This window comes from Crassostrea angulata, chromosome 5, assembly GCF_025612915.1.
Source record: "Crassostrea angulata isolate pt1a10 chromosome 5, ASM2561291v2, whole genome shotgun sequence".
In the NCBI taxonomy this organism is placed as follows: Eukaryota; Metazoa; Mollusca; class Bivalvia; order Ostreida; family Ostreidae; genus Magallana; species Magallana angulata.
In genome coordinates this window covers 56,663,707-56,684,139 of record NC_069115.1, presented here as the reverse complement: position 1 = coordinate 56,684,139, position 20,433 = coordinate 56,663,707, and the positions used below count along the sequence as shown (strand labels likewise).

The following is a 20,433-nucleotide window of genomic DNA, read 5'->3' as shown; positions in this document are numbered from 1 at the left end:
AATCATAAAGAAAAATGTTGCCTTGACCTTTGAGTTTAATTTTTTGAGAAGATGAATTACAGTACATGATATAAGATTTCTCTGAACAATGTACATCAGCTTTGTAATAATCTGAGGGCGATATCCTCATCATCCTGTAAGGTAAGACCAGTGTCCATGTCATCTTCACTTTCCTCCTCTTCATTGCTTTCCCCAATGTCTTCTTCATCCTCTTCTTCACTGCCTTCATCCTCTTCTTTACTGTTCTCCTCCTCATCTTCCTCCTCCTCTTCTTCTTCACTACTGCTATCACTGTTGACAACCATTCTCCTTTTCTTTGATGGCCTATCATTAAAAAACAAATAAAATCCTTTTTTTATTGCAATTCTCGTATATACATATAAATTGTGTATGTTGAATTCAAATCTTGAAGATTTGTTCAGATTCCTATGATTTTGTTTTGTTAAACATGACACATTAAAAAATTTGATTCACAAGATTTAAGTAAAAAGGTTTGACGTGATTCCATCATGCGCGGATCTAAAGGGAGGGGGGAGGTCGAGGTGGAGATCTCCTCCCTCCTTAAAAATTCAAAATTAAATTCACATAGTACCGGTAAATTGACCAAAAAATAGGCCTTGGACCAATCTAGCAAAAAAAATTATTTTTTCCTTTGAACCCGGGTCCCTCTTGAAAATATTTTGCATGTTTCACAATATTGACGTAATTCTAAAACTCCTCCAAGACTCCAAGCAGCACTGATCTACAGTGTAGCCAATTATAAACCAGTCACTCTGTGTACTCACACATCATCCTCACTGTCATCGCCCGACTCGTCAGAATTCTCTGGGGTGGGGATGAAACTCAGGGGGTCTTCTCTCTCATCCTCATCCCCAGAATCTCCTAGCTGCACCAACATTTCATCCTCAACTTCCTGTGAAATAAAACAAAACATTGTATAGTAAAAACCAACAAAACATACCATCCCACAGGCTCTCTCACTGCATTAAGGTATACTGTCCATTTCAAAGTAAGGTAACTCTCTCTGAGATAAGTTTAACTCCTTTAAACAAAAAAATCAATTTTAATTTTATACTGTTTTTGAACTCACAGTAAATCTAAATTTTGTGCATTCCAGTACATGTATTACGTTAGGAGCTTTTTTGCACAATTATTGCAATTTGAAATCAAAAATTTAAATGAACGTACAGAGTACTTCTAGATGGTCCAAAACGCCAAACATTGTATTATCACCATTTCCCTGTTTGTCTCTGTCTCTCTAATCAAAAACCTAAAAACAAAGTCATACCTCCACGTGGCCTCTTTTACTCCTGGCTTTTCTCTCCTCTCTCCTCTTCAACCTTTCTTCCTAAAAATTGAAACAAGTGAAACATAAGAAAATTCCTTTCCATTTCAAAAAATGATTTCTACTTCTTACTTTTGGTTCTGAAAACTACGCTTTTGGACCAAAAAAAAACATGATTTGTGTATTAACTGAAAATAGATCAATAAAATCCCCATTTTTGTTTAATCCTTTCCCTATCTGTTTAACTCACCCTGTGTTTTTGTTTGATCCGCTCCCTGTAAATCTGTTTATCTATCTTGTCCTCCTCCAACATTCTCTCTCTGGCCGCAGCGATGTCGATCCCTCCCACCTCCTCCTCTTCTTCTTCCTCATCCTTGTCCACTGTTGACTTCTTCATCACATCAGTCACAGCCTGCAGCACACAGTCAATAATTATTGCTAACTTGATTATTAAGAATTTCCATTAAAAATCAATAAACGCCATGTCTTCAAATCACATAAACTTGAGGTAGAAATTTACTTGTAAAAAAATATACAAAAATTTCATATTGGAACTTCAGAGAATTAGCAAAAAATGGCAAAGAAAAAATATTAACACAGGACACTCTAAACTGTGTATACCTCATACAAATATTGATTTAAAAAAAAAATCATACAGCAAAACTCGGTTATAACGAAGTCACTGAGACCTAAGAAATTATAGTGCTGAAACGAATGTTCGAATATTCGCGAATGAATAGTAAATTTCTAATATTCGAATGTATATTTAGCATTCGAATATTCGATCACATGTTAAACACCCATATCAAGCACTGTAAACTATGCAGCATCGTGTTATTTCATTTTACTTGGAACGAAAGTAAATATAAATTATAAAGCCATCTAGCTATGACTGCCATGCTTGGTAGAGTCTGTTACTTAACCCAGTAATAGACTCTTCCGCCATGCTTGTTTACCTTGAAAGCAAAAGCAGGGTTTACATCGAACGGAGACAAACATTCTGGATTTTTCAATTCATGTCAGACGCTGAAGAAAAAAATTACTTAACTGTTTGAACGAGTGTGAGCTACGGAGAATTAATATCGAAAGGTACATCGAAAGTTTTTTTAAAAGATACCTCGATATAATTTGTTTTTTTTTTTTTAAATAAACAGAAGATTTCTGGAGTTATGAGCGTTATCAGTTTTCTGTTTAATACTATATCAAACATGGCGGTAATATTTGGACTGACTTACGAAGTAACGTATCGGCCTCATCCAGGAGTCAGGACTGCGGTATATCATTAAAGAAGTAATAAATCTTTTGATTGTAGTTGATGGAAATTTTTAAAAAATCAGGATATTATTATTTGCTTAAAAATTAAATGCGCACCCAATTCAATGGATACTCATGCATTAAGTGTCAACTTCAAACTGACATGTTTAAGCAGTCTACACATACACCCACTTAGTAATACAAACTATCATATATGCTTAATACATTGTCTATGACGTCTACGAATATTCGAATACGAATCGAATAGCACTCACGAATATTCGAATACTGATTTATGGTATTCGTTTCAGCACTAAGAAATTACTTCGTTATATCCGTAATTCATTATAACCGTATAAGAAATTCATTAAATTTACATAGCTGGGGATCCAAGATGACTTCGCTATATCTGTGAATTCGCAATATCCGTGTTTGTACTAAACAAGTTTTACTGTATATATAAAAAAGTGATTGCCATAATAGAGAAACTACTAGCATCCTTTTTTATGAAAACCAAACCCCCTTTTCATCCAACCCATTTTTAAATTCCTGGTTAATTGACTTATTTTGGAAAAGCCTTGCTTTGATATAAAAAATAATTTGAAATGTTGCCAAGTTTTTCTTTCTCTCACATCATTCATAAACAATTTATTATTACCTCTCCTTCTTCATCGAATGTCACTTTTGTATTTACTTTCACTTTCTTCTTCTGTAATTTTTTTGCTAGTGCATATTTACTCTGTGCTTTCTTCTCTTTGCTGTCTTTGCTTAGTTTATCACCATCTTCTTCCTCACTCTCTGAATCAGGAAGAACAGTCCTCTTGACAGTAAACAAATCGTCATTGTCATCATCCAAATTGAAATCTAATCGGTCACCACTTTCACTAGTTCTCACATTTTCACTTTCACTTTCAGATTCTGAAGAGTCTGATTCCTCTGTATGTTTTACAGTATGGCCTTGCTCTGCTTCTGATTCAGATTCTTGTTCTGAAGAGTTTTCTTCCTCACTTCCCGAAGAGCTCCCTGCTTCCTCGGCTGCCTGGGTTAATCTCTCCAAACTTGCTTTTTTCTGAGCTTCTCTTTCAGCTTGTCTTTTTTCCTCTCGTTTCAAAAACCGTATTCTTGGTGGAATGGCAAGACCTAAAGAACTGGAAAGGAAGTTTTATTTAACATGCTTAAAGAGTCTAATTCTTAAGAAATGAAATAAATTTTGAATTATATCAATATATTTTTAGATAAGCATGACTTGTCACACATCATATCTTTAGTCTTACAGAGTCTTACACATATCTATTTGTTAACGTAAATAAGCAAGAATAAATATACACTTCAATCATTCATACCTAGAGAACTTTTCTGTGTCAAGTTGGTGTACATCAAACACTTTTTTGTTGCTCATCAGAAAAATTGATCGAAGGTATCCTAGAAAAGCCTACAAATAAAATCATTCATTTTGGCAATTGTGATAAAAGATAATCAAAGCCAAACCAGCAGACAGACAAATGGACAGACAGAGTGGCAGACCTACCCGCTGGGCCATTTCCTTCAGAGAGGGGTCTGAAGCCAGTAAGGACTCCAGCTTTGCCTGTATACTCCATAACTTCTTGGGATTTACTCTGTTTAAATTACAAAACATTTCATCTTTAAATGCAGTTTTCAAATATAAAATTTTAAAAAATGAAAAGAACCATCTAACGATGCCTAGTATTTTAAGCTCAAAAGACAGTGACTATAATGTTTATTTCTAACAATTATTCATTGATGACATAAATGATATAAATTGCCAATTATTTCCTATCCGTATATCCTTACCGTAATTTCCTCTCTGTATAGAAATTCCCTTAAAATATCTGGTTTTGTTGATTGGAATTCCCTTACTTGATTTTGTTGCAAGGGGATTCCTTATCTGATTTTGTCAATGGGAATCTTTACCTGATTTTGTTGATGGGGATTTTCTTGGCCTCCAGCTGTTCTATCATCCCCTTCTCCTCAGATGGTACAAGGACTAGCAGGGCCTCTCCCCCCTTCTGGTAGCGAGCGGTTCTCCCTGCCCGGTGGATGTACGTGTTCGCATTCTCTGGACAGTCCAGCTGGATCACCCAGTTCACCTCTGGTATGTCTGAAAGAGAGACAACAACCACACTTATAATGTATGTACATCTGTGGTATAATATTAAATCATGGGCTGTCTAAAATTGGGATCTTTGAATATGATTATAGGATCTCCATAAAACACAAAGTTTTTATTTCTTTATTTCACTGAAATATACACATTATTAACCTATTTAATTAGATGTGATTTTCTAATGATAATTATCTCTCAATAATTGTTTGAGGCCTTGAATCATTCAAAAGGTTTTTAAAAAAAAGCGTTAACAATTTTCCAGCCAATACGAGGGTTGTCCCAAAATAGCGTAGATAAGTGGCGTTATTCAGTTAATCGAAGACAAAGGAAGATGAAATTTGTGCCACAAAGGGTTCAAGAAATGTGCATTCAAATAATGTTTTAAAATCAAATATTGTTTGAGATTAAATTAGTGAAATGAAAGCATGTTTGATTAGAAATTCAACATGCGGCGCAATGTCAAAAACAAAAAGTTAAAATCAACATAATGAAAAGAAAATTGCGAGGAAAAGTACTTTTCGAATGAAAAAATTCAAATAAAACATACATAGATATTTGATAATAATTCTATTATTTACTCAAAAAATGTTTTGGCTATAACAAAATTTTTAAATATTTAATAGCGCATATTGTGACAAGTTGAAAAGTTAACTCGTAATAAAATGACGATGTCAGCGTTTAAGGCAGGGCAGCAGTAACTGATACAATTTTGTAAAGACCATGAAATAAATCCTAAGCGGCTTTGGAAGTAAATTAAATTAACAAAATCGATTAAAAATGCGTTTTGTGAATAAGTAGTTAAACAACATTAAAAATATTTGAACAAGTATGATAAAAATGAGTGGAAAAAAGAGACCCCGAACGATATCAATGGACTTCAAAATGCTGAACAATACATTTCGGCAATACGGACGTTAGACAAAAGTAATACAGGCAAGTTTGGAGCCGACAGATCGATTGTACTAAGAAAATATTTAAAAAAAAAACAAAAAAAAAAACTAGAAATATATGTTGAATGTGCACTCAGGTTACTTGTTCAAAGGTAATATTTTTTCTGAGACATTTTCGGATTTAAAACGTAAATGTTGTCGTAAACGATGTGGAGGGTTTAGCAACAACGTAAAACTGGAAATTTTCGACGTCGCACATTGCGCCGCCTGACAAAACTTGTTGTTACTAATTATTCATTTTCACGAGAAATAAATAAAATACAGATTTGAATTTTTCAGTATTGTTTGCCAAAGGGTCATTGAAGAAAACATAGAAATCTAATGAAATTGCAGTGAACAGATTATAAATTATGTGTCCTGTCTACGCTATTTTGGGACAACCCTCGTAACATTAATGTGTTCAACAATTTTCCAATTTAATAGTTACATTAACATGTTTTACTTCATAAAGCATCCTCTGGAAGCTTACCTAATCCTCTAGCTGCTATATCTGTGGCGAAGAGGACAGCATTCTGTTTACGACAGAACTGGTTGTAAGTGTCCACTCTTTTTAGCTGGTTCATGGCCCCGTGTAACGCCAACACAGTTACCCCAGGTCTCAGTCGCCGGAAAATCTCGTGGATAAACTTCACCTAAGAGGCAATACAAGGGTGTGTTATAATAAAAGAAAATTATATTCACTATTGAAAATCGTTTATTCAAATGAACATTTGATTACCCCTGTAATATGAGAAGATGTGACATAGAATTCTACATAATACATCTGTTCTCTGTCATTAACCTTTTTCCCCATGATATTAGAAAAGTGAATTAAAAACTTTACACGCAAATAGATGAAAAAAGTCTTTCACCTGTTTACAACTCGCCAGAAACACTAGTACTTTAGACTTCAGGTGATTCTTCACAAAGGACCACAGCATGCTGATTTTATCATGGAGTTCACATACCACATAGTTCTAAAATGTCAAAGCATCGTCATCAAGTCCATAATATGTTTACATGAATTATTCAATACAGTGAATTTAAAAAACAAAATATATAATTTATTTCTGGCTGCGTACCTGTTCAAGTTGAGTTGGTGTGCTATGCTCTGCATTCTCGTGAGCGGACACAAACATTGGATTCTTCAGACTCAAGCGGGCCAGGTCCTTTACCGATCTATAAGATACAGAGTTTTAATCAATATTTAATTATATATAATCCAGGCAAATATTTATCCATTGTTGAAACGTTGAGGACACTCACTTGGTTTGTGTGGCAGAGAACAGTAGGGTCTGTCTCTCTGGGGGCAGGTTTTCTATGATGGCATTCATGTCTCGACTGAAGCCCAGGTCTAATATTCGGTCAGCCTCATCCAACACTGTGTGCAAAAGATATACCACTAAGTATTATAAATGCAAGACCTTAATCCCCCCCACCTCCAAAAATAAAAATAAATGAATGCCGTAATTTACATCGCTGAATATATAAGAAATGGTTATTGTCTAAAATTTCATTTCAAATCTTAGGCCTTAAGCACATGATGACTGAATTTAAGTTGCGTACATTTTCAACAGTTTGTATAATGATACTTTTTGTAATCCTTCAGTTACTGTAAATTTTACAGCATTTTTCACCATCCAAACATTTCCAGGTTTACAGTGATTTGAAAATTGCGACCTTACCAAGAATCTGTAGTGAGTCTGCTGTGAAGTTGAAGGTTTCGTCCATGTGCTGTAACAGTCGTCCAGGGGTACAGATGATGATGTTGGTTCGGTTTATTCTGGCTGTTTCTTCCTTCAGCAACTGTCAAGAAATCATTATGAAAAAAAAACCCAGTGAAACTTGCTCCTAATAAAAGGAACATAAAAGTGTTCAAATAAAGGGATGGTAAAGAAAAAACTTCCTCGTAACAAAAGTTTTCTTGATTGTTGAGTTCCATACAAGTGAGTTTTACTGTTCTCTTTATGTAATACATGTAACATAAATCTATTTTATACAATGCATGAAAAATGAACAACTGCCAAAAAAATCCCTTTGGTGGTTAATATCAGATTTAAACACTATTTTTGACATGTCACAAACCTTTCCTCCAATGACTAGGCCAGCAGAAAAATCATGTAATTTTCCGATCTTTTTCAACACTTCAAATGTTTGGTAAGCCAGCTCTCTTGTAGGGGAAATGATAAGAGCACCAAGTCCATCAATGGAACTCCACTTCTGTCTGTATAAACACTCCAAAACCTAAAAGAGTTTACAGAAAAGAATTTTGTTGAGCAGGGCAAATTTGCTCTGTTTAATGAAGCCAAAACATGTTATTTTGTCAAAAGATGATTATTAGAGTCATACTTGTATAAGAATGATATTAATTTTTTTAAAGCTGATCTTACTGGAATGAGGAATGCGAGGGTTTTCCCCGATCCAGTTTTGGCTGCACCAAGAATGTCATGCCCCTGTAGAGCAAGTCCAATGGATTCCCTCTGAATTTCTGTGGGAGTGGTAAACTTAGCCTTTTGAAGCCCTGAAAGATTATCAATTCATGAAAACTTCTATGGATCAAGGGGTTAATAACAAAATAAACTCAGTTTTTAAAGCATTGGGACATTATCAAAATTAGATGCAGCACACATAATTGAATAGGGAAGGGATACAATATAAAGGTTTGAAATCAGGCCATTCATTGTAATCAATGGTCAAACTCGAGCAACAGAACTATCTAATTTCAGAGTACAAACCTATTGAAATACTATAGTAATACATGAAAAAGAAATATGTTTAACGTTTTTAAGAATATTTAACATACCATCTAAAGTATTCTTTGACAGTGGGAAATCTGAAAATGTCTTTATGTCTTTTGCTTGAACCTAAAATACAAAAATAAAAGAATAGTAAATCAGTTCATTGTATTTATTAAATCATCATGACATCAGTTTGACTTTTTATAATTTAGAGTACAGAAATACTTTCTGAGGCAGGGGCTAAATCTAACATTTGTCAATGTGGTTAAATATTTCTGTTATGATAACGTTTTACATTTATAAAACTTGCAGTATTTTGAACAGTTGAAATCTCAAATTTGGCATTATCCTGTTATTCACTTCGCGAAGTAACTAAGTTTGACGTTGTTGACGTTAACGTCAAATGTGTCAGAAGTTTTCACAATGACATTTAAGGTGCATTCTTACTTCAATTATACACATTCAGAACAAATTTCCATTCCTGTCATTTTCGGTGTAAACAAGCATATATTCATTTATTCCGTAAAAACATCCATAAGATTTTCATGGACAGTGTTACTGAGGTTTTAGTGTAAGTAATTGGTCATGTTACCTATTCATTAATATTCATTGTATAAAACTGAAGCCGCCTCCGCTTTCATAAACTAGAGTTATCGTTATTGAAAGAGTTATCCTCTCTTACACAATTTCCGGTTGGATTATGAATTTGTAAAATCTACTTTTATGCTAACATGTTATTATCATAGTACCAAATTATGTTCATTATTCAACGTATTTTTACTTTGTGAAATTGTGTAAAATATATTGCTTGTATGCTTATTAAAATGTAAATATCCCGTGTGCCTTCTCTTGTATTGTAAAAAAATGAACTCTTCTCAGGAAGAAATGCGATTCAGAACGATTGAATTTTTTTACCTTGACTGACAACAATTCAAGTGCGCCTCATGGGCTAATGATTGCGGTAGTTTTGAGTACATTTTAAGATTTTGCGTCGGTATTTACTCCTGTTATTCGCTTCGCTTTTAAAATGAAAACTTATATCTATTAACCTTTTAGAATCTTCATCCCCCCCCAAAAATACCAAGCCCCATTTTTTATATATCTCTCCCCCAAAGAAACCCTTTTCCCGGAAAAACCTTCCTCTTGCAGTGCTATTTAGAATGAAATGCCTCGGTATATATATACTCCTGTTATTCGCTTCGCCTCTGTATATATATACTCCTGTTATTAGCTTCGCGAAGCAAATAAATTCCAAGGTTTTGCGTCGGTATTTACTCCTGTTATTCGCTTCGCTTTTAAAATGAAAACTTATATTTCTCAAACTTTTAAAATGTTCATTCCCCCCCAAAAATACCAAGCCCCATTTTTTATATATCTCTCCCCCAAAGAAACCCTTTTCCCGGAGAAACCTTCCTCTTGCAGTGCTATTTAGAATGAAATGCCTCGGTATATATATACTCCTGTTATTCGTTTCGCTTTTAAAATGAGAAGCTATATTTATGAAACAATGTAGGCCAATATACTCCTGTTTACGGAATAAATTGATAAGTTCATAAATTGTTATTACGGAATAAATGGATTCTACTTGTACGGGCCGAAAATGACAGGAGTCGAAATGTGTGGAATTAAGGTCTTATTGGGTCGACTGACATTAGACAGAGAAGGAGTGCAGATAGATTTGACGTTAACGTCAACAACGTCAAACTTAGTTACTTCGCGAAGTAAATAACAGGATTATGCCTCAAATTTCTATACCCCCCAAAAAAATATGACTGCCCAATTACACTTTTCAGTAGCCCAGTTTACTACATTTCCCCATCGTGTTAATTATCGAAAACACATACAGACTTTGAAGTTTCGCCTTAACCTGCTGTAAACCTTCAGGTTGAAAACTGACCTTAGCATATCGCAACTGGAGTTCTGTTATTTCAGAATCGATGACTTGGGAACTCTTCAGCCTGGATTTGAACAGTTCCTGTTTCCTGATTTTCCCTTTGTGGCCTTTGAATTTATCTTTACGAGGCTTGTTTGTCTCATAGTATCTCGCCCTCGTGTTTCCCTTCGGATTCATGTTGAAATGTATATATTTCCCTATCTTCTTCAGAAGAGAGTTCCAAATTATCACGTGACAGCTGATGTATCACATGATACGAAAATGGCTCTCTCCGTAGCAGTGTGTCTGATTTCGGTTTTGAGTATATTTGCCTCATTTTGCCATGTCAGTTGCTACCCAGATAACTTGACAGTACCACCACTATATAGAATTGACTTGGATCTTCCCGAGGAGGAAAGATGGGTCCAAGTTGCCAAGGACCACAAAGAAATAGTGCCCGATGTATACAACGTCTTTCTGTAAGTCACCTTTGTGTTAACAAGCAGCTTTTGCTTAATTGTTGTATTTAATCTGTAGTCAAATAAAGCATCTAAACCATAAAGATCATTGTTTATATTTGTTTGAATAGTTCATACCAAATTAATTTGAGATAACGATAGGCTGTTCTGTGTTATACAAGATATACATGTAATGAGGAAGCTTATTAAAGCATATGCATGACGTCTTATCTACTCATAAACTTCAATGTTTCAATGGGGAAATGATGATGATATTTATATGTTTCTTTTTTTCCAGAATTTTGGACAAGTATTTAAACACACTACATGTACAATTATGTATTCACACGCGGTGGAGTGCATTAAAACATTCAAGATTATGAATACATGTATGTTGTCATATGTGGTTATATGATTCCTTCAAAAGTGTTTAGGAAGAGGAAGTATTTATTGTCTAGCCCGGTACATGAATGTTTTTATCATAAGCTGTTGTTATTTTTTGTCAGTGTTTTAAACTCATCTTTAAAGTTGTCAGTCTTGCTAAATATTTACTTGCACTGAAGAAACGGTGACAAGTTTTTTTCCTTTTAAGGCACAGGGACAAACTTTAAAACAAACCTAGGGCTTAAAGGCCCCGTTGAATTTTTATCATTGCGGACTAAATACTTTTCTATGGCATAGATAGCCACATGTTGAACTTTACAATATTTCTACTACATGTATCATCTTATATTAATATCAATGAGATTACATCACATTTATAACCCTCAAACCATTCAGATTTCAGGAGGTAACAATTTTTATTTTGTTTTAACATGAATGAATTGTTATTTTTCTTTTGTTTTAATATCGATAGCTGCAGAACTGTAGCTCTCCGGGAAAAAAAATATTGACAGACCGGAGAGCTACAGGGCCACCCATTGAAAAAATTGTATATTTATTGCGCAGAAAAACGTGTGCTAGTTTTGGACTGATTTACCTTATTTATACGCAAAATCTTTGAAAACAATTAGTACCATTTAATTCTTCATGCAATTTACTACTGATATCGCCTCTTTATTTGCCTCAGACTTTCATCGAAACACGCTACCGACCTTGGAAAATCAAGTATGTTGAATTTACATCGAGATCGAGAGTCGCCATTTTTACATGTAAACAAAGTGCACCACATGAATTTACGGGACTTGTGATGGTGTTTAAAAGACTATCAGAGGCAAGTGAACAGACGATATCAGTAGTAAATTGCATGAAGAATTTAATGGTACTAATTGTTTTCACAGAATCTGCATATAAATAAGGTAAATCAGTCCAAAACTAGCGCACGTTTTTCTGCGCAATAAATATACAATTTTTTCAATGGGTGGCCCTGAAGCTCTCCGGTCTGTCAATATTTTTTTTCCCGGAGAGCTACAGTTCTACAGCTATAATATCGTACACCTTTCATTTCATGCATAAATGGCAAAAATGTGTAATATCTACAAACTTCAGTCTTCACAATGTCAGAAGCACTTGCTCCTTATAGTCTGCTCCCTGCCTCAAATCACACTCTTTATTTTTCAGATCAATCCTCGGCAAGTTTCCATATGCCAATTTAACCATAAAGGCTATCGAAGCTGTAGCTGCTGACATAGACAACTTTCTTCCCAAACCTTATGCAGGAGAAATGAGAGGTATTTTGAAAAAAAAATTTGATCATCAAGCTGATTTCTGTTTTGTTGAGATTACAGTGATGCTCATATTGTCGGTTAGCTTGTAACTGTACTGTAGACATATAGAATTAGTACTTGTTTAAGCATTTATTAGCGTGTTTTTGAATTAGCAGGGAAGAGGAAATTTGAAAAATGATAAAAATATGATGGTACATATGTACTTAATTGAATTAGTTTACAGTATTTAAACTGCTCTCCTCTAAACTAAGCATAGCTTTTTTTAAAAATTAGATTTTAATATTAAGATAGTTCTGAATGTTTTAAATATCTTGTTTGTTTAGATTTAAACTCAATTGCTGATGTACAATAATTGATTTGATTTTGTTATAAGGTATAGCCAAGGCCCTTAATATGAATCTTGGTGGTATTGTGGGGATGAATATTCTCTATGATGTGACAGCGTAAGTCTAAACATTTCTTTGACCTACTGAAAGCAATGCAGGCTAACATCACATTGAAATAAACATTTGTACCAGTAGGTAATTTTTGAAAGCCAAATAATTTTGAATTTTTCATATATAAAAAATAAAACCAAATTATTAGTACATGCATTTTTTTCTAGTATTTTTTCTAGTTTTCATATGGTTGAAAATAAAATTATTTTTGTGATTGTTGTCCAAGTTTTTTTAATGGAAGATTTGAAGATGAAATAAAGACATAAGTGACATGTTGAATCATCAATATTCATGGAGGATCAGTTTTCAGGATTTCTTAAAAATATATCTGGAATAACTATGAAACACAGTCTTATTTTTATATATAGCAATAAATCCCTAAAGTCACATCCCAACATAGCATTTAAATATTGACAATCCAAAGAAATTGGCCCTCATGAATTGAAATGATTCCCCAAAATATATGGTAGTCTTACAAAGACCAAACCTTCTTTTCAGGTTTTGTACCAGTATTGTATCCCAGGATGCCAATGGTCAGATCTGGCACTCTCGGAACCTAGACTATAGCTTTGTGGACATGCTGAGGAATATCACAATTAGAGTTGACTTCATAAAAAAAAACCAGGTCGGAGAAATCATTTTTATAGTTGTAGATTTATATTCCTATACAAAGCTACCGGTATTTGTTCTCAGACTGATATTTAATGCTAAATGTTGCTTGAAAATGATCAATGGTCGACAATGATTATGAAATTTTCTTCTAAAAGACTTCTGACAACTGTTATTAGCTAAATGTTCTCAGACAGATGGAAGTGTCAAAGAAATTTTTATTTATGATTCATGAAATTGTCTTGTGTGTAGACACAAGAACAAAAAGGGTAAAATTACAGAGAAACCTATTGGGGGTGGTGGCACTTGGCTCGGGCCAGTTTCCTGATATAGTGCTTCAGTTAAAATGATGCTGGTATAATGTACTTATTGTAATAACAGGTGCTTCACACTTGACCACTGTTAGCTAAATAATTCTCAGGAAGAAAAAGGGTAAACTCACAGAGAAGCCTATTGGGTGTGATGACACTTGGCTTAAGCCAGTTTCCTGACATAGTGTTTCAGATAGAACAATAATAATAAGACTGGCGCTATATACCTACTGTAGTAAGATGTGCCCCATATCAAGCTTTCACAATGGTTTTTGTTTGTGCAGACTGTGTACAGTGGTGTGACATATGCTGGCTACGTGGGGCTCATCACAGGAATGAAGCCCAAGGGCTTCACTATGACTCTGGATGAGAGAGGTGGGCATAGCTTGTTGTTACAGTGATCTTTCTATGTCTCAGAACGGTCAAACTTCAATCTTTTGAGACAACTGCAGTACAAATAATATCTGTTGGCAAGGGCACAATTTTGATAGAAGGTTTTTGAAATATGGTTATTGGTCAAATACAATGAAATACAATGAAATGGATAATGTTTAATGTATCTTAGTACAATATACATGATTTTATTGTTATGAGAAGTTGTCTATTCCTGTTTATTTGTGTTTCAGATCAGGGAGCGTGGTGGGAGAATTTTATCATTGGCCTATTAGATAGAAGAGCCATGCCAATCAGTTTCTTAATGCGAGATGTGAGTATATAGGGTCACACACTACTGTAATTTCCTTATTAAACGCGAGGAATTATTATCCGCGTAAAATCGCAAGAAGCCAGTCTCACGAATTTTAAAACCTTGGACAATTGTAAACCACATGAAAATATGATAAAATTTCAGCACTTGCGATTTTATGTTCTCGTGCTTTGATGGAAAACCATTGAATTGCGGAATTAAGTACTCGCTTAAAATAAGGAATCTACAGTATATGCCATGTTTTCTCCAAATCCTCCTTAAAAGGCTTCCTCGAAAATGTATAAACATTTAGTAATATTTTGGTTTTCAATTAAACTCTTTTTTTAAGGTATTCAATGTATAATGAAGGAATATTAAACAATTTTGAAGCATTTTAAACTAGTTAGATATGTATTGCTTGATAACTATAAAAAAAGTGAAATGAACCAAATTCACATGACAGACAACATATAAGGAGCCGGTCATTTTGCACTTTAAATTTTTTTAAAGAGTTATTTCCCCTTGATGAAAAAAAGAAAAATTTTGTTTCGTCAAAATATCTGCGGTAAATGATTCATTTTATTTCATATTTAAATAAAGAGAAAGTTTATGCATGTATTAACCAAAAGGGTTTTACTAATTTTAAGTTACTTTTTACAATATCTTAATAAAACATACATTGCCCATAGACTTCAATGCAGAATTCAAGGTGTAATTTGTTGGGCCATAATAAAAATTTTGAAAATTCCTTTGGTGGAGTATTTTTATTTGATAACACCTTCAAAATGATATCATGATTAAGAATATTGGACCATTCATTTATTAGGTACAAAATGTGGTCGTTATACATCGAATACCTTAATTGATTGTAGACATTTGCTGAGAGTAATAACTTTAAGGAGGCAGTAGACAAAATGGCGTACACATCCACGGAGGCCTCGGGCTACGTTATCGTAGGTGGGGTCAACAAAGGGGAGGGGATGATCATCACCAAGGGCAGACTAGGGCCGGTCGATTTATGGCAGCTGGACCCTGAGAATGGAAGGTACAGGGTACAGAGATTTGTCAGTTAATGAGTAATGGTACAAGTACATCAGGACATTCAGTACTGTGTTTACCACCGATAACCTAGCTTCCTTTATTCTGTTGGTTTTTTTTTGCTAGGTGGTTTGAAGTGGAGACTAATTATGACCACTGGGTCCCTCCTCCAGCTAGTGACAATAGAAGGTATGGATGGCTACTGTAACAATCTTTGTAGATGTATGTATATGTAAGATGTGTATCTGTTAGTGAAGAGGCCATGGCCAAGTGGTTAAACAAGGAGTAAATGGGTCAGTATCTAAAGGTTGCAAGTTTGATACCCTGAGGTTTACAAAGCTAAATTCGGTAGTTTAAATATATTTAGCGTATTCAGAATTGGGCAGAATTTGAATTGTCAATTAGTTAGCAACTTAGCATTGATTTGATTAAGTGCATTTTTAATTGGTATATAAACACATTGTACACTCATAAAATTTGTCGATGCTTTCCAAAAAACAAAATAGTTTACACACTCAAATGTAATATGTTTTGTAGTGCCTATTGTTTTTTCCTCTCAATATTTGATTTTCATTCATCTATTTTAACAGAGACCCAGCTGTGAAGAAAATGAATGAGATAGGGCCCAAAAATATCACCGTGGATTCATTGCTATCTGTAATGTCACTTCCTCCTGTACTCAATCAGTAAGTACCCTGTCCTCCTGTACAAAATCAGTAAGCACACTGTCCCCCTGTACTCAATCAGTAATCACCCTGTCCCCCTATAATTGGGTGCTACTGTATAAGAAATATATACAGCTGTTGTACCATTAATATTGTACCACTTCACAAATAGTATCTTTTAAATTTTTTTTACATTATTTACATGTCAATTTCCACTGACCTTATTTCTGAAGCCTAATTGTGATACATTTTATAACTGCTCTAGTAATAGAGATTTTGAAAGTTCTGAGCAAGAAGATACAGTTTATTTCAATTGTTTGCTTCTTATTTATTAAGATTGGGAAGGGAACATAATGATTTAGCCTTATTCCAGTGAGAAATCCATTAGAGAGTTAAAGATTCTATTGTTTTTATTCTTTCCCTGAATTCATATCAAATTTCATTTAGATAGTAAGATGAATATTTATACCCCCCCCCCCCCCCCCCTTGAAGAAGGGAGAGCATATTGCTCTGCTGCTGTTGGTTGGTTGGTCATTCGGTGAAGTTTTGTATACAGATTTATCATAATACATGTAACATCTTCGTCAAGTTTGATTTTGGGTACGACCGAGCAATTTTCGACAGAGTTATGCCCCTTGGAGTTAAAAAAAAATACAATGTTAATTTGTATTTTCAGTTCATTTTCTTCACAGAGGTTGTACATTCTGAAATGAAATTTGATGTACATTTTCTTCACAGGTCTTCAAGGGAGGGGGCATGAATATTTCACAAACATTTCTTGTTCATTTCAATTAAGAGGATTTTTATTCAAGAATTGTTAATATTGGTACATTTTCTTTTTAGTAAAACCACCTATACAATAGTGATGTCTGCCGCGAAACCTGAGCTAACTAAGGTCTGGGTTCGCCACTACAATGGTTAAAGATTCCACAGTATCTGTACGACACTACAAAATGTTAAATGAAGACGAACCATTTACAAACATTGAAGCTTAACAGACTCAGAGCACACGTTACATCAAAGCAAGGTTATCCTATGTAATTCTGTGATATTACCTGTACTATTATTATATTAATGAATTATTCTCTATTTATTACACATTTCCCATTTTCACATCAGCTCATAATTTTGAGTTGCAAAATGCAACAATTATTAAACAAGCTCTTTACATATTATGTGTACATGTACATGAAGATGTAATTAGTTTTTAACCGGGTTTTCCAACGGAAAAATCCGGTTATTAAAATGGTGAAAATGGCGGGCGGGCGGGCGGCTGCCAAAAGGGTACCCTCATTGTACGGATAACTCCTCCTACAGTTTTCAAGATAGGAAGTTGTTCTTTTGCAGATCAATTGTACATATATCAGAGGTGTGCATATTGCTAGGATTTTGATTTCTGATAATTTATGAAAAAAATACCAGCTTTTGAACTTAGTCATTTTTTGGCAAAATATTGCATATAGGGTACCCTCATTGTACGGATAACTCCTCCTACAGTTTTTAAGATAGGAAGTTGTTCTTTTGCAGATCAATTGTTCATATATCAGAGGTGTGCATATTGCTAGGATTTTGATTTCTGATAATTTATGAAAAAAATACCAGCTTTTGAACTTAGTCATTTTTTGGCAAAATGTTGCATATAGGGTACTCCATTTCACTGGATACGTGTTGATAGGATTATGGATACAGTTCACATAAAAGAAAACCCGGTTTGCTGTCACATTGACAGCTTTTCTCTTGTCTGATATTAAAACAAGCTAGGACTCATGTGGCTAAAACAGGTCACATACTTATAACCAATGATATTTTTTCTTTTTTATTTGTTCATTATGGGTTTTGAATTTGATATTTTTACCTTATAACCATTTATAAGATTCACTATTCTTCTACACCAATATTAATATAGACCAAGAGTTCTTATGCAATGTTTTATTGATTAATACTAATAACAATTACTATTAATGAATAATTTGTTTTATTAAATTGTCCCAAGATTTCTTTTAAATAACTCAATCACAGTGACAAACTATTAGTACATTGCAAAATAGCTTTTGATACAGTGTATATAGCGTTAATGTAAACAAATGTAAATGTGTATATTTCTTGATTTTACAGATATTTCTTTCCGATAACGAGATCAAACTAGTATATACACAGACATACAATTGAAAAAAAATGTTTGTACATGTAATAACAAGTGCCTTTATTCACACAGTTCTCACAATTATATTTCTGATAATATTGATATAAGATCATATTTTTCATGATTATGTAAAACATTTTTTATTGAAATAATATAATAATGCTCACACTGTATTATATATATTTTATGTCTAATCCATTTGATTAAATCAATAAATATGTTCAATTCATTCAATTCATATATTCTAAAATTGTAATTAAGCATGTAAAACTTTCTCTTTGTTTTCAATTACATGACTTTAATAGTTATGTTGATTTTATAAAATATGATATTATTCATTTTTGATCTTTGAAACTGTTTTCATTAAATTAATTTAAGAGATAGAAGAAGGAAAACATTTAGATTTTTATAAGCATGTTTTGATGATCCGAAGCATATCTGTGATACTTGATAAGATTTTTTCCAGGACTCAGTCTGTTCATCACATAGAAAATTGAATAAAATAATAATAAAAAAAAACCCAAGCAAAATGAGTTCATGTACTCTATACTCTGTCAAGGTTACCCTTTTTAGCTCACTAAGACATAGTCGGGGGAGCTTATGAAATACCCTCTGCGTCGACATATTTTCGTTGAGTCAAATTTTATTCTTTTTAAACCAAATAAGAATTCGTTAGCATTTAATTTCGTCATATCTTATCCATTTGTATTCATTGATACTTGGGTTAAAAATTTGCCATGGATTAGATTTAGTTATGGACTGCCAACAAAATTAACAAAATAAAATCCTCAAGGAATATTTCTGCTTCTACACTTTATCTTTAAGTTAGTTATTACTGGTCCACACTTCACAAAACTTGCATGGTTGGTCTGTCATTTGATACTGATGCACCTGACAGGCTTGGATGCTGAATTTGAGTCATAGGTTTCGGATGCTGGATGAGGTTAAGGTTTTTTGAGCTGGTTAAAGATTTTTTAGCAGGTGCCCTTTGATAGACAAATCTTAATTATTATTTGCTCAATCTTTATCAATTTTTTTTTCAAGGTTTAGTATTTTGGAACAGGTCCATTGTTTAATAGATACTGGTGCTACTGGTATTTCAAATTTGTATGGCTTAAATTTTACTATATAAGGAATCACAGAGTTAGCTTCAGATACAAAATCTGATCTACATTATCAAGAATGTTTACTCAAACTTGTTTGACAGATGTGTTTGTTGTTATATGACATAACATGATTCCTATGATATAGTATGGTATGATATTATACACCTTTATATTACATGATACAATATTATATCATATGATATTCTACTGTAAAAAAAATATATTAAACGATAAAATAGTTTCAATAGTGTTCAGTGTTGTATATCACAATATTATATTATATCATAGGATATTTTTATGTATTATATTGTATATTATGGTACGATATTGCATGATATGATGTATTGTGATATTGTGTCATTTGATGCAATATTGTATTATATGATAATTGTATTAAAGAATATATTATTGTATAGCATGATATTGTATCATATGATATGATACAATGTTGTATCAAATCATATTGTATCATTGTATACAATATCATATGTATCCCAATGATACAATATTATACCATACAATACCATGATTTTAAAATGATACAATATAATATGTTACAACTATTGTGATATATTATGTAATATAATATTGTATTACATGATACTATTTCATATTATATGATTTTGCCCATAGGAAAAGGGCCCTTATGGCATTTTTTTCATAATTCAAGATTTTTATGGATTTATATTTGCATTTGTTAACTATAAGAAGGGCCTTATGTTTTTACTAAAACAGAGAAATAATGTCATAAAGATATGACGTTACGTCAAGAAAAAAAATTTCATTAATGCTCTACGAAAGTGTACTGCTATAGGGTCATAAACTTGTTGAATACACTTTTTTTCCATTAAGAATGACGTTTACTCAGAATGAAAAAATATCCACTGATGATATTGAAAAACCATCTATTGTATGTTGTAGACCTTTGATTGTAGTGTTATTTTCCTCTTTTCAAAAAAGCAGGTCAATGACCTAATTTTTAAGTTAATGGCCATTGAATATTTTTTGAAAAATCAAGAAAAATCCCATAAAATTTTACAGTACGTTTGAGATTTTCTGAATTGTAAAAATACTACAAATAATAAAACACTTTAAGAAATGAAATACAGT

General features: G+C 33.2%; 2 protein-coding genes across 2 annotated transcripts; one reads left to right on the top strand and one right to left on the bottom strand.

Annotated features, from left to right (window-relative positions):
* Positions 1–17: 17 nt before the first annotated feature.
* Positions 18–10,443, bottom strand: LOC128182677 (probable ATP-dependent RNA helicase DDX10). Its single transcript, XM_052851394.1, has 17 exons — positions 10,229–10,443; positions 8,397–8,457; positions 7,984–8,114; positions 7,679–7,837; positions 7,279–7,399; positions 6,860–6,974; positions 6,676–6,772; positions 6,466–6,570; positions 6,084–6,246; positions 4,472–4,658; positions 4,068–4,155; positions 3,883–3,971; positions 3,198–3,687; positions 1,536–1,697; positions 1,289–1,348; positions 786–913; positions 18–324 (listed from the first exon to the last, which is right to left on the bottom strand). Exons 1-17 carry the CDS (start codon positions 10,400–10,402, stop codon positions 96–98), a joined length of 2,559 nt encoding a protein of 852 aa, XP_052707354.1. The 5' UTR covers positions 10,403–10,443; the 3' UTR covers positions 18–95.
* Positions 10,444–10,469: 26 nt separating this feature from the next.
* On the top strand, positions 10,470–19,587 carry LOC128182687 (N-acylethanolamine-hydrolyzing acid amidase-like). Its single transcript, XM_052851405.1, has 10 exons — positions 10,470–10,683; positions 12,223–12,332; positions 12,703–12,772; positions 13,265–13,391; positions 13,971–14,061; positions 14,313–14,392; positions 15,244–15,416; positions 15,536–15,598; positions 16,000–16,095; positions 16,918–19,587. The coding sequence occupies exons 1-10, from the start codon at positions 10,487–10,489 to the stop codon at positions 16,994–16,996; spliced, it is 1,086 nt and encodes a 361-aa protein (XP_052707365.1). The 5' UTR covers positions 10,470–10,486; the 3' UTR covers positions 16,997–19,587.
* The last annotated feature ends 846 nt before the right edge of the window (positions 19,588–20,433 follow it).

What these genes read in the sequence shown, in the direction of transcription:
- LOC128182677 (XM_052851394.1), bottom strand. Translation starts at nt 10,402, where the DNA reads ATGAATCCGAAGGGAAACACGAGGGCGAGATACTATGAGACAAACAAG. An exon ending in ATCCCCATCAACAAAATCAG is followed by an intron (nt 4,156 to 4,471) that starts GTAAAGATTCCC and finishes TAATTTAAACAG; the next exon opens with AGTAAATCCCAAGAAGTTAT. An exon ending in GACACAGAAAAGTTCTCTAG is followed by an intron (nt 3,688 to 3,882) that starts GTATGAATGATT and finishes CTTCCTTTCCAG; the next exon opens with TTCTTTAGGTCTTGCCATTC.
- LOC128182687 (XM_052851405.1), top strand. Translation starts at nt 10,487, where the DNA reads ATGGCTCTCTCCGTAGCAGTGTGTCTGATTTCGGTTTTGAGTATATTT. An exon ending in GATGTATACAACGTCTTTCT is followed by an intron (nt 10,684 to 12,222) that starts GTAAGTCACCTT and finishes TTTATTTTTCAG; the next exon opens with ATCAATCCTCGGCAAGTTTC. An exon ending in CTTCCTCCTGTACTCAATCA is followed by an intron (nt 16,096 to 16,917) that starts GTAAGTACCCTG and finishes TTTTCTTTTTAG; the next exon opens with TAAAACCACCTATACAATAG.